Source organism: Lepidochelys kempii, chromosome 3 (genome assembly GCF_965140285.1).
Source record: "Lepidochelys kempii isolate rLepKem1 chromosome 3, rLepKem1.hap1, whole genome shotgun sequence".
NCBI classification, from domain to species: domain Eukaryota; kingdom Metazoa; phylum Chordata; order Testudines; family Cheloniidae; genus Lepidochelys; species Lepidochelys kempii.
In genome coordinates, this window is record NC_136382.1 from 104346523 (window position 1) to 104360860 (window position 14338).

At 37.5% G+C, this 14338-nt stretch overlaps 1 protein-coding gene across 8 annotated transcripts in view; it reads right to left on the reverse strand.

The window, feature by feature from the left end:
* The window catches only part of AHI1 (Abelson helper integration site 1), a 188530-nt gene that overhangs the window by 91524 nt on the left and 82668 nt on the right, over positions 1–14338 (reverse strand). For all 8 annotated transcript variants that reach the window (XM_073337383.2, XM_073337381.2, XM_073337386.2 and 5 more), the window contains one exon: positions 7951–8068. In XM_073337383.2, coding sequence (XP_073193484.1) covers positions 7951–8068 — 118 coding nt within the window. The remainder of the gene's footprint in view (positions 1–7950; positions 8069–14338) is intronic.

The following is a 14338-nucleotide window of genomic DNA, read 5'->3' on the forward strand; positions in this document are numbered from 1 at the left end:
TCTAAGAGAGGATAAAATCGTGAGAGCTGGCAACACTGCAATAATCATCAAGGATTCTAAAATACATATTAGTTATGAATGGTAAGCATATTTGCATAGGTGTGGGATTTTGTAACAAAGCTTTTGCTTTCCCCCTACAAGAAAGAGAAAATTTGAGATTTCGTGGTTATTTAATCAATGTAGAATCTGAATGTCCTTTTTTGGTATCCTTTATATCTGTAAGATTTTGACATTACCGTTTATCTGAGACCATAATAAAAATATATTTTAAGTAGTCCATCAAATATAATAGAGGGTTTAACGACAATTGTCAGCTCTGCTAATATCTTCAGAGAGAAAGAAAGACTCTTTTGAAGTTGCTTTCACTTTCTTTAGTTGGAAAACCCCTTGACTATCAGCTGTGTTAACTGAGAGAAACATTCTAATTGTTTTCTCATCTTTGCCAACATTTTTTTTTTTAAAATACAAGAACCATCACGTTCCTAACACAGATGTAATTTATTTTTAAGAGCAGGTTTAATCCATTGTTTTCAATGAAGTCAGTATTTTAGTGAAACTAGCTGGGCAGTATTTGCAGTCAAACAGTGATCTTTCACAAAACCAGTGTTAATTATTAGGCTAATTACTAATTGTAATTGGCCCAATTTTGATGTTCTTATATAGTCTTTGCTCAGCAAACCTCTGAACTCAATGGAAGGTACAGAATTCAATGGGGGATACCTGAGAATCTCAAGATTGGGCCCATTTTTTATTTTTAAAATTGTGCTATAGACATAAAAGGTATTTTAGAGGTCAATAGGACGGTGAAGTCTCTGTCCAGAGATGCTTACAATTTAAAATGAGATAGGTAAATAAAAACGATTAGGGAGTTAATTGTTCTCCAGGGAGTGAAAGTTTAAAAGCCAGGGGCATTGTTGTTTCTTTATTAGTTAGTTTTTAAAAAGTAATGACCAAGATAATGGGGTAGCATGAAAGACAGTACAAAGATGAGAACATTATAAGGAAATGAAGGGTGTGATTAAGAGGGAAGGGCTTGGATAGTACAAAGTGCAGGAAGGTGGGATGAGATAATATCAACACTGAAATGTGCGGAGGAGCAGAGTTGTGCAGAGTGAGGAAGGCAAATAAAAGGAGTCTGCACTTGACTGCAAAAGGCAAGCATTAAAGAAGTTCTTTAAAGTTTTCATGTACATCTAGCATAGATCATGGAATCTCTCTCCTATTACTCAACAAGGAAATTCCATTTACTCTGCACACAGCAAAGGCACAAGAACAATAAGGGGCTTTACTCCATTGCTACTCTGTGGATTTGGAGTTGGGGAAATTCCCTTCAATTCAGGCTACTTGCGCCTGGTAAGAACAGAATTTAGCCCTGAAAAAGCAGCTGCTTTAGTAGTGTGCACATCTTCTAGGGGCTCTTATAAAGAGTTTACCCTCAGCATTTTGGCAAACATGTTTAAGTGCATGGTTTTTTTTTTTTTTTTTTAAAAAGATAATTCACAGGCCACTGGAATAGCCATCCATGAAAAAGTCAGAATTACTGTGCAACACACCTTAGTCCCCCAAAAGATTAGCATGATATGGCCAGATAAATCACAAATCAGAGAACTTAATCTGACTGCTGCATTTTCCACGGCATGCATCCGATGAAGTGAGCTGTAGCTCACGAAAGCTCATGCTCAAATAAATTGGTTAGTCTCTAAGGTGCCACAAGTACTCCTTTTCTTTTTATGGGGAAGGAAGAAAGTCACAGCTAAAGTACAGGACAGGGAGTCAGGAAATCTATGTTCTTTTCCAGCGGTTCTCAAACTGTGGGTCCAGGACCCCAAAGTGAGTTGCGACCCTGTTTTAATGGGGTCACCAGGGCTGGCTTAGACTGGCCCAGGGCCAAAACCCTAGCCCCACTGCCCCTGACCAAAGCCCACGGGCTTCAGACCTGGGCAGTGGGGCTCAGGATACAGGCCTCCGGGCTTCGGCTTGCCCAGGCAGGGTAGTGGAGCTTGGGCAGGCTCAGGCTTCGGACCCCGCTTCTGGGGTCGTGTAGCAATTTTTGTTGTCAGAAAGGGGTAGCGGTGCAATGAAGTTTGAGAACCCCTGTTCTATTCCTATCTCTGACAAGCTTCCTGTTGAATGTAGGGAAATTGCTTAATCTCTCAGTGCCTCTGTTACCCCATCTGTAAAATGGAATCAAAGAATCAGAGGACTGGAAGGGACCACGAGAGGTCATCTAGTCCAGTCCCCTGCACTCATGGCAGGACTAAGTATTATCTAGACCAGTGGTTCCCAAACTTGTTCCGACACTTGTGCAGGGAAAGCCCCTGGCGGGCCGGGCCGGTTTGCTTACCTGCCGCATCCGCAGGTTCATCCGATTGCGGCTCCCAGTGGCCACGGTTCACTGCTCCAGGCCAACCAGCCTGGCCCGCTAGGGGCTTTCCCTGCACAAGCAGTGGAACAAGTTTGGGAATGACTGATCTAGACCACCCTTGACAGGTGATTAACCAACCTACTCTTAAAAATCCCCAGTGATGGAGATTCCACCACATCCCTAGGCAATTTATTCCAATGCTTACCCACCCTGACAGTTAGGAAGTTTTTCCTAATGTCCAACCTAAACCTCCCTTGCTGCAATTTAAGCCCACTGTTTCTTGTCCCAGCCTCAGAGGTTAAGAAGCACATCTGTTCTTCCTCCTCCTTGTAACCACCTTTTATGTACTTGAAAACCGTTATGTCCCCTCTCAGACTTCTCTTCTCCAGACTAAACAAACCCAATTTTTTCCCAATCTTCCCTCAGAGGTCATGTTTTCCCCTTTAATAATGTTTGTTGCTCTTCTCTGGACTTTCTCCAATTTGTCCACATCTTTCCTGAAATGTGGTACCCAGAACTGGACACAATACTCCAGTTGAGGCCTAATCAGCGCAGGTGTTGAGCGGAAGAATTACTTCTCGTGTCTTGCTTACAACACTTCTACTAACACATCCCAGAATGATGTTCGCTTTTTTTGCAACAGTATTACACTGTTGACTCATTTAGCTTTTGGTCCACTATGACCCCCAGATCTCTTTCCGCAGTACTCCTTCCTAGGCAGTCATTTCTCATTTTGTATGTGTGCAACTGATTGTTCCTTCCTAAGTGGAGCACTTTGCATTTGTCCTTATTGAATTTCATCCTATTTACTTCAGACCATTACTCCAGTTTGTCCCAATTTCCTCCAAAGCATTTGCAACCCCTCACACCTCGGTATTGTCCACAAACTTTATAAGTGTACTCTCTACGCCATTATGTAAATCACTGATGAAGATATTGAACAGAACCAGATCCAGAACTGATCCCTGTGGGACCCTACTTGTTATGGGAATAAGAACATTTACATACACCATATAGGCGCTGTGACATTTATTACGTTAGTGTTTGTGAAGATCCACAAATATTAAACATTACTTAGGAGTCAAGTACATTACATTATATGTGAGGACAGAGGAGAGAAACTCTCTAATACTGTATTTGCTGGCTGATCAACAGATGGATTACCTTTGAATGAGACCTTTCTATCTGGCCCTATGACTATCATATCCATGATACAGGTAAGGGACAAAAGACCGTAATCAAGGAAAGTCTCTAAAATGGTTACAAGGACAAAAATTATTATTATTATTATTATTGGTTTGAAATTTTTAGCAATGCATTGTCTGAGAATGTTTAACCTAAGATATGACACTAATTGCTTCTTTTTCAACTGTTATGCTCTGTTTAGGGAATCAGGAGCAATTTCACAAATTTTTGACCAATATGTGCAAGAAAGAGCTACTGCACAAAAGGAAATCCCCAATTAATGTAAAATAATAAAGAGAAGGAAAAAGTCTGTGACGGAAAAAAAACTGGCAAATACAAGAAAGGGATCTTTCCTCTTCATTTAAGAAATGTTCAGGAAGGTATGAACACAAGACAAGCTTATGTGAAATTTCTAATAGTCCAAGTTAGCTCTTATAGCAGTAGATTTAGTAAAGGAAAAGGTTTCAGAGTGGAAGCCGTATCAGCAAAAAGAACGAGTAGTAGTTGTGGCACCTTAGAGACTAACCAATTTATATGAGCATAAGCTTTCGTGGGCTAAAACGCACTTCACCGGATGCATGCAGTGGAAAATACAGTAGGAAGATATATTTCAGCCCACGAAAGCTTATGCTCAAATAAATTTGTTAGTCTCTAAGATGCCACAAGTACTCCTCATTCTTAAAGAAAAAGGGATATTTCAGAAGGATAAACTGCGTTGAACAATATTTTCAGTGTCTTATGAACAAAGACTTGCCTTCAATGGTAGAGACATATATCCTTTCTGTGCATCTCATTGTTCTTACAGGAACATATTTACCATGGCCAATTCAAAAACAGACTTGTTAAGTTTTTGTACAAAAGAAGAATTTATGCAGCTTCTCAACATTTTGACAAAATATGAGATGATCTGTGTGATGGGGTATACAAACCCCACATGGGGCTGGAAAGGGCTAAAGGACAGTACTGGGCCCAGGTAGCCCCATCCCTCTAGCCCTGCAGAGCATGCTCCAACCGAAGACGTGGTTGAAAATGGAACAACCCAGCTCAGAAGTGAGAGGTGGGAGAGAAAGACAGACCTACCCTGAAGGCTCCTGGCAAAAGGTGCCTAAGAAGCCTCCCTGTGGGAACAGGACTATATGCTGAGGCTGATTGGGGCTGATGGTTTGGCTTCTATTTCCTTTTTCTTATCTGGGACCAGAAGCTGAGGGAGAAAAGCAAAAGTAGGATGTAACCCAGGAAGGGTAACTCAGAGGGCCCCCTCGGAGGCCAAACACTGCTGACCCTCCTAGGGTTCTGGGTCGGAGCCCGGTGGAGTAGGCAGGCCCAGGCTCCCATACTACTGCCATCACAACAGGGTGAGCGTTAACCACTAGGCCATCTAGCCCACAAGGAGCCTATTACAACATCACATACTCATGTCACTATATCCATGACACAGAATATGTGGTAGGGGTTACTGATATTCTCGGTTAGTGTGATTTTTGGAGGAGAAGAGAGGAGGGAGACTAATGCATATTTTTATTCTTATCGTGGCTTGTAAAAAGCTTCAGAGTGTCCTCTTTTGCCTCAGCTCCTGAATCTAAACAAACATGACATCAAGTATGGTAGCACTAGAAGCTCCATCATGTCAATTATTTCCAGAGCAATAATGTAAACACTACAAAAAAAAGGACATTCCACACAGAAGGGTATTAGGGTTTGTGTCAGAAAAGGCTTGACCAAATGCATGTGGAAAAAAAGCTGAAATTGCTACATGTTTGGTAACTTGTGGAGTACATCTACTCAAATTGCTAGGGGACATTTGGAAAAAAAACTGTAGCAGTACTAGTTTCCTTTTTGCAGCAATAAAAAAGAATATTCATAGCTACTTCTTCAAGATCTTGCAAGCTCAAGACAAATCCTTAGTATTACCTCCATTGTCACTAACCACAAGGTGGAACACCCAGCTGTTTTATACTATCGGGAGCAACTGGATGGTCTTCAAAATAAAGATGGCTGCATGTGCCAATGCTGCAATTTGGTCTTCATCACAAAACATTAGAACAACATTACACAGGTAGTATAACATACAGTTACACTAACCAAATCTTAAAAATAACTCTTTATCGATGTATTTAAGTGCTTTGTTGCACTGAGGCTATAGTGACCATCAGGAATTTTGCTTTGAGGATTACATCCCCACTGGCTCAAAAGGGAGAGTCCCCCTCAGTATTCTCAGTACTAAATTCAAATCTCATGAAGGTCTGTTTGTCAAGGAGTTCTGGTGGAAAGAGGAATACTGGAGGGGAAACAGGGACTAGGCCCTTGAGCAAACTTTTCATAGTCAATGAACACTAAGGATCCCTGATATAAAAGGATGATTTGCTGCTCCAAATGCCAGATGAATTTGAGTAGCCAGAGTAGATCCCGACTTTTAAAAAGATAGTACACAGTCAGGAATACAAGGTAATCAGGGAAACACGGGTTCGATGAGCCTGTTGTAAGCTCATATCTCCATTTTAGTCCAAATTCCATAATATTCAAAACTAAAACTAAACTAACAGTAAGAGCTACTGAAAGACACCAGTATCTTTCTTCATACTTGCTAGCTGGTGATGAAAAATAAACTACATGAGTGAAACTTTTTCCTTATATTTCTATGAAAACAATTCTAGCACAGTGCTACAAACATAGTAGTGCAGCTTAGAAACTGAAAATATGACAAGTGGTGTCACTTAGGATTCTCACAAATTTTCTCATGGGAAACCCCATTTTGTCTGTGCATCCCATAATCTTTCTAATGTGGTTTTTCCAAAAATCTTGATTTTTTGGTTGTTCCATTGTATATTTGAAAGATACTTTAGAAGCATATCTTCTGTAGTGTTGTATTTTCTCAGCTTTATTTGCCTCACAAAGAACATTCTGCATTTAAGGAAGGTGCTGAAGCGTAGTCGTTTTTGGCAACAATGGGACTGTAGACAAACATGCATGCACAGTGGTAGCACACATTCATGGTTTATCGTTCTATGTAAGAAGACATCGTCAACACATTTATCTTGTGTTTCTGTCTAAAGGAAGATACAGGACAGTATAGTTTGGGAGCTATGTACCGAGTTAATTACAGCGTAGATTTAAAGTATATGCTCATTTTCTTGAAAGGGCCATTCTACTAAATTTAAATGTATGTTCATTCTGTGAGATGAAATATGAATACTTACTGCTTTTATGAGATCTTCACACTTGCAAAGCACTGAACAAATATTAATTAGCCTCACCATATACCTGTGAAGGGGGTAGTTATTGCTAAGGTACTGTTATCACCGTTTTACTGATAAGGAAACTGAAGCCCAGAAAGCTTAACTGACACAGTCAAAGTCACACAGTAAATCAGTGGCAGAGGCAAATTAGAACTTCATCTCCCAGTTCCTACACCTGTGGTCAGCCCTTTAGCTCACACTAGAAAAAAGCATATCAATCAATATTCTGACTGGAAAATCTTTCTGATTCAAGCCATAATTATTAGTGCCTCTTTTTTAGCTAATTTTATATAATAACAGAACCCATTTATCTTTTTCTACCAAACTATATTATACATTTTTTTAAAAAAGCTCAATTTCCTGTTTCTATCTCATTATATGGTACCCTTTTTTTTCCTCTCTCTTGCTCTCTCCCAAAGTTACAAAATAAAATCCTTTAAACGAACATACTTTGTGTTTGTACAGTACCTAGCACAACTGGACCACATTCTTGGTTAGTGCTTTAAACAGAAATAATAACAACAACCACCACCACCTAGCAGTTTTATATATCATTCTAACAGGCACTCCAAACAAACATCAAATATGCTGTTTTGCAATAAATTATTATTTTGATCACAATTGCAATTTGAAACCAAGATGTAAGAATTTCAGAAAACATACAATTCTGTTGCTACTAGTCTTTTTTCTGAAGGCTGTGGATTCATTTAAGCATTTTTAAAAAATGCTGGTTTTAAGCCTAATGATAGGGTTTGTATTAATACCCTTGTAAATAGTCCATTCCCAATTTGAAGACCAACTGTTTTTCTCCCTTTTCTTTTTTCAACAATTATGCATTTTAAACTGTGATTGCTTATTTAATAGTGTTTGCTGTGTTTAAAGTATTTTGACACAAAAGCTGATAAAAACTAAGAAAATCTAGAGCTAACTCTTTTTACTAAAAACTTAGCATAACAACAATAAGTATCTAACTGAAGAAAAAACAGTTTGAGGTAATGGTTTAAATATTGCATTGTATAAGCAATGGTACATATGACATCTTGACTACTCCATGAAGTGCTGCATACTAAACTTGATTAATATAACAACAAAGGAAAAAAGACTCATCAACTAAAACAGCATACGTACATTAGACACAGTAATCAAATTAGGAAAGAGGCTCACCGTTTTGAGCAGTGAAAGGATACGGGGGAATCAGTGAAGTGCCCAGAGAACTTGGCAGCCTTAACTTGGAGTGTGGCGAGAGCAGTGATGGAGCCGGAAGCATGAGATTTGAGCTGGTCTGTAATAGGAAAGGCAAATCAGAAAGTAAGTTGTAATTTCCTGGGTTACTTACTGATGCAAGAACTGGATGAGAAGTATTTACTTACCATAAATAATTATTAAATTCTAGACAGAATGAGTGTCACATTGAGGGCAAAAGAGCAATTTAAATTGTTTGCTTTTTTGGGGAAACATATTTGGGAACAGAAAGTTGAAAACCTATTGGTGGTTTGAAATGTAAATGAAAGCTTAAATGCTTAACAAAAAATTGAGTAGTGAAAAACTAATAGAATAAAAATCCTCCACAATACAGAAAGAAATATAATGTACAGTTTATATGGGTAATACTCTAATTCATATTGGCCTATCAAACTATTTGTATGCTAGACCAAATTCAGATATGAAAAAGAACACTTAATTTTAGTATTTTAAATTATAGTGTGTCTAAAGAGAGTACTTATGAGGAAAGGGTTAAAACTTAGTCATAGAGAAATTTATTCTTTGCAAATTGTGCAACATATTTAGACCAAAACACCAGATACTTCCTTTATGAAGACTACACAAAAGCCATCTGTAGTATACATGCTTATTTCCATAATGACAGATAACATGGCTGAAATCTGATTTGCTATAGAGGTTCTTTGCATACATGCAGTTACCACAAATACAAACCCTTCTCAAATTATTCCTAATGAGTTATCCTAGATAACACATATAAAATATATTAAGACAATTTGAGGCATTTACATGATCAAACAAAACATTTTCTTACAAATTACACCTATTGTCACTGACTGCCTTTGATCATACTGTCAAACTGGTGGGAAAATATAGTCATAAAATATCTGCAACAAAATTCATTGAGTTGCCTTTAAATAAAATCAGCGTAATTAGCTGAAATTGTTTTTTTCCCCAGTAACATATATAAAAAGAAAAAGCAAAAAGCCAAGAAGTATGTTATCAAGCATGTTCACGTAAGGTTTAATCCAAAGCCCACACAGGTCAATGGAAATCTTTCTTGTGACTTCTGTGGGTTTTAGATCAGGCCCTCAAACTTTAGTTGTGGAGAATAATTATGACATATTTAAGCCTACTTCTATTTTATTAGTCTCTAAATTCTATTTAAAGAAATGAAGCCAGTTACAAGAAAGGGCAAGCTTTCACTTGCTTTCACAAGTAGTACAGTGACATAAACACTGGTTGTATAAATTACAATATATGTTCAACAATTCCCTAGGCCTCGATCCTGAAAAAAAAAATGTATGCTTGAATTTAACTTTGGACTTGTCTATACAAACAATTAATTTGCAGCAAGCTGGGGTGTAAATGTATCTTGCACTAGCCTGCTGTGCACTAAGTGCCCACGAGGTAGGGATTATCTTTTATTATTTGTCTGTACAGCACCAATGAAAATGGGGCCTTGACTTGGCAACTACATACTACTGTAATAATAAATATTTTCCCAAACAGGCTAATTTGTTTTGCTCAGTTTTGGGTTAAGTGCAACACACAGTGCAAAAAAATCAGACCAACCAATGAGCATTATCCAAGAACACTAAAGCATCTGCATTTTTCTGCAGTATGAGAATTCAATTGTGTGTACATTTTAAGTAATAGTCCTGAAATCTAAGCAGAATGAAGACAAGTTCTCCCCTCCTTACAACCTGACTTCTCTCCTACATACACACCTTCTTCTTCTTCCAAATGAGCCATTTCCAATATCATGGATCTTTTTTCTAAACTTCACAAATATTTTGTAAATTCATAACCTAATGTGTGTAATAAATCACACAAACAACAAATAAAACTATTCAAAATTGGGACTTTCTATAATCCCTTGTTTTGTACATCACAGGAAAAATTAAGAGAAATTGATTTAAAAATTTCAGGTATCAGAGATGTTTCAATAACCTGTCTCAGTTGTGGTGACCCTACATGGAATTTTAAAGATGAAGTGAAATAGGTCACATGTAAATTTATTTCAGTACAGTATTTAATTCACTTCTCTTTCTAAATTCATGTTTCCTTCAGTATGCCCAACAACCTTTGTACATACCACAATGTATTGCTTTGAAATCCAGGCCACAAGACTGTATTTCTTTAATATATATCCATTCTCCCTTTCAATTTTTCTCTTAAGAAAAATGGTCCTTATTTAAAATACAAACAAAAACACAAAACAATTCATGCCCCCACTCATGTCCTCCTTCCAAAAAACCTTAAAGCAAGGCATTTTTTGTAAAAGATTGACATTCTTTGTTAATTTAAAGGCTTTCATTTGAAAATAAATCTTATAGCAATGGTCCCAATTCTGCAACTGACTCCATGTGGGAAGAGCGCCTGCACAGAGCCCCTAGAAGTCAACAGAGCTCTATGCAGGCATAAGAGCTCCCCACATGAAGTAACTGCATAATCAGAGCCTGCATTTTCTTCCACTCCATTAGGTTTCTGATGTTATTTTAAATCCCTTTTTAAAAACTTATTAAATAGTGAAGAACAGCACTACAAAAGGGCTAGAGAAGTCAAATGTGGATACATGATAATGACTTTTTTATTAGTGTTGTTTGAAATTTGAGGTATGAATGTGTTAATAAAATATATTTTAAAAAGCACATTAATACTTATGTATTTTCTCTACTTTTTCCGATAGACAAACATGTAATAATACCTATGGAACAAATAGAGTGAAGCAATCACTATTTTTGAAATGCATGCTGTGGGAAGGAATTGCTAAATACCTTTATAACCACAAGTAAGGTTGGCTAAGATAACCAACACCAATCTACTCATTTTTCACAACATACTTTGCTTGCTTCATGCAAAAACCACAGCTTTATCAAAGACACAGTTTACTACCACCCCTGAGTTGAGTAAAGCTAAAAGTTATAAAACTCAGTTTTTGCAGAGGTAAAAAGAAACCCACAATTTTTGCCAAGTTTAAACAATGCTACTTTGCATTCTCTTTTTTGTGTTAGGGCAGCTCTATGCAAATTATGCAAATATACATTTTTAATGGTACTAGTTTTCATGTTAAAAAAAGTGAACTGCATGTGACAAAAAGAAAAAATACTGCAAGATTTGACAATTTCTTTTTTTCCCTGACAACTCAGTTTTATGAACTTTGCAACTGATAAATTAAAATTTCCATATGTACTTGCAAGTCAAATTAAGTTGGCCAGGTCTGTTTTATTTCTTATCCGTTTAGGTTTTCTTTCCAGGTTTTGTGCCTTTAGGACACTATTTTTAAAGAAGACTTTTAAAGTAGTTTTTAAATCATGATTTTGTGGGTCTAAGAAGTTGACAATGCAATCAAGTAAAAAAATTTTTTTACCATCTATTTTGTTCAATAGTAGAATTGATCCATATGCAATAACACTTCCGTATAAATAAAAATATACTGCCACAATTTTTATGTGAATTCTGAATCTCAAGTTTACATATGATATACAATTTTTTTTATTATTTGTATTACAGCAGCACATAGTGTCCTCAGCTGAGATCAGGGCTCCATTGTATTAGGCATTGTACAAACACATAGTAAGAGCTTCCTTTTCTTGTCTAAGTAGACAAGACAGACATAAGGTGGGTGAAATGAATTATCTTCCCTGGTATACAGATCAGGCTTTGAGATACAGAAAGATCACCTGACTTTCCTAAAGTCACACAGGAAGTTTATGGTAGAACCAGGAATTGAACAAATCTCTCTCAAGTTCCAGTTCAATGCCTAAACATCAAGGCCATTTCTCCTCTCTGTGTTCTGTTAAAACATAAACATTTCTATAACTATCTGAACTAACAGGCTTCTTCCTTGGAGCCATAAGAACTTGTGATTCCCTTTACGAGGCATACAGAGAAACAGTGATCTTTCTTGGATGAGGTTTAAGACAGATGTTGTTTCTACATAATAAAATGCAGAGGTACTGCCATTTTAATGGGATTGGTCAATGCCATCACCAACAGCAGTGGGAAGTATATTTGTCTTGCTTAATAAAGGCTATGAGGATTATGTGACCTTTGTCTCCCCAGAGGTTGGTTATTTTTCTTCCTATTGAAGGGTATATGGGGGAAAGTACATTACATTTTCTTCACCAATTATGGGATAAAGCTTCCATTGGCTCTAGTCCAGTTTCTTGCAATGAGATATGGCAAACAGAGCATTCAAAGTTGTGTTCCACTTGAACATCTCAATCCAGAGGGGTTTTTGTTTTTAACTGACTCAGTGAACCTTTCCTGTGATTGCATTTCCCCTCCTAACTGATGGGATATGGTGCTCTTGCATACCTCAGGGACTTCCAGACAAATAATGCAAAACCCTATTCCTGGTTCCTCCCTACCTGTTGACAGAAAACATTGTGGCATGATTGTCTGTTTTAATTTAAATACATTTTCAGGAAAGCAAACAAAAGCCTGAAATGCATACACAAAACCCTCTTCCTCCAAGACATTTATTTAGCACCTGCATTTCACCCCACATATAAAAACCTCTCTGAGTGCCATAAGCCAGACCAGGCAGCTTAATAGTGGTCATGTTAAACGAAAAAAAACAAAAACAAAAAAAAACAACAGAATGACATTTTTGTGAAATTCAATTAGAAATCAGTTTAAGCTAAACCAATATAAGTCAGTGTCCACACAAGAGTCTGTATTGGTTTAATTAAATTGGTTTACAAAAATCACATTTTCAGTTAAACCAGTGCAACTTTCTTATGTAGACAAGGCCTCAATTGCCTTGCCTGCTGATTCATTACAAGACAGCTTGGAATTGGAAGAAAGTTAAAATAAACTACCCAGATTCACACAGAATGAGCTACACATTTCATTTTTGGATGCAAAATATGCAAAATTCTTTCTAGTGGGTTGTTTTGGTTTTTACTTTAATGAGAGAATCATTTCAGGTTATTTCTTTTGTTTCAAGTGAATGTATAAACACGAAAAGAAAACTGTGAAACAGTGTTACCAAAATCTGTAAACATTTTCAATCTTATCTGCTCTTCCTTTACTTTTAATCTACAGCACCTTCAGCATATGGGTGGGCCATGACCAAATTCACACATGGACTCTGCAGCAGGAACAGATGGAATCGAGTAGCATGAGATGCCCACAATTTTCCTTTACATCAGGGGGCTAACACGTGCCTAGTGCAGCCCCAATAAAATAAAAAACAACGAGTGGGTAGCATTGGCTGGGGGCACTGCTAATGTACTAATGCAATCCATCTCCTAGCCATCTCCTGTAGGAAGAGTTCCCATGGGTTCATATTGTAGATTAAAACTGCCCTCCCCCAACAGAAACACCACTGCATGCCCTCCCATGGGAAACTTTCCCCACAGCCAGATGACACACAGATATAATTTGTTCCTCCTTGCACCTGCAAGAGTGACTCTGGCCTCTCTGCTTTAAATATGACATAATCAAATATAGCCTTTTTCAGATGCCACAGTTCACTTTGTTCAGGAGAGAGAAAACAAACAGTGAAGAACTTTTCTTTGTTAATCTTGTACAAACATGTACATGGAGAAACAAGAAAGAAGACAAACAAACAAAGAAATAAAATGACAATACCAATCTGTAATATGCATTGATTAGTGAGGTTGTCCTCAAAGACAGAAATATTCCTTGGATCTTCTTTAGTAAAATATAGTATTTGTATGGGTTACAGGACTATGCTAGAGTATGGCACTACTGCAATACATTCCTCACACTGAGGTAACCTCGATTTAAACACAAAGCACAGAGAGAAAGAAATAATAAGACAACAAAAAGGAACAAGAACTCAACCAAACTTATGGGTTTATAGAAATGAGACAAAACCTCTAGTTACAGTACTTAGTTCTAACTTATAATGAATTAAAATTCTGCTCATATAGTGGTGTCACAAAGGCTAAATACAAACAGGAACCCATACCCTTCACACAGTTTGATCTCCAGTTAGGCTACACTCAAACACCAAGGAGCTTCCTTTCTTCTTCATGGCTCTGATCCTACAAGTGAATCCACACGGGTCAACTGAGCTCTATAGGGGTGCCAGGGAATGCCCATGAAGATTAAATTCCAGATTCAGGACCCATATGCATAACTCCTGTTGATGATAATGGGAGTTAGGTGATCCTGCAAGGGGAATACAACTCCTTGGAAACTATTTTGATATTACAGAAACACCATCGTAATAGTGGAGGAAGAGTTGCTTAATGGCTAGAGCACCAAAATGGGAGTCAGGAATTCTGGATTCTGTTATCAGCTCTGATACTGACTCACTGTTTGAGTCTGGCTAAGTCACATATCTATGCCC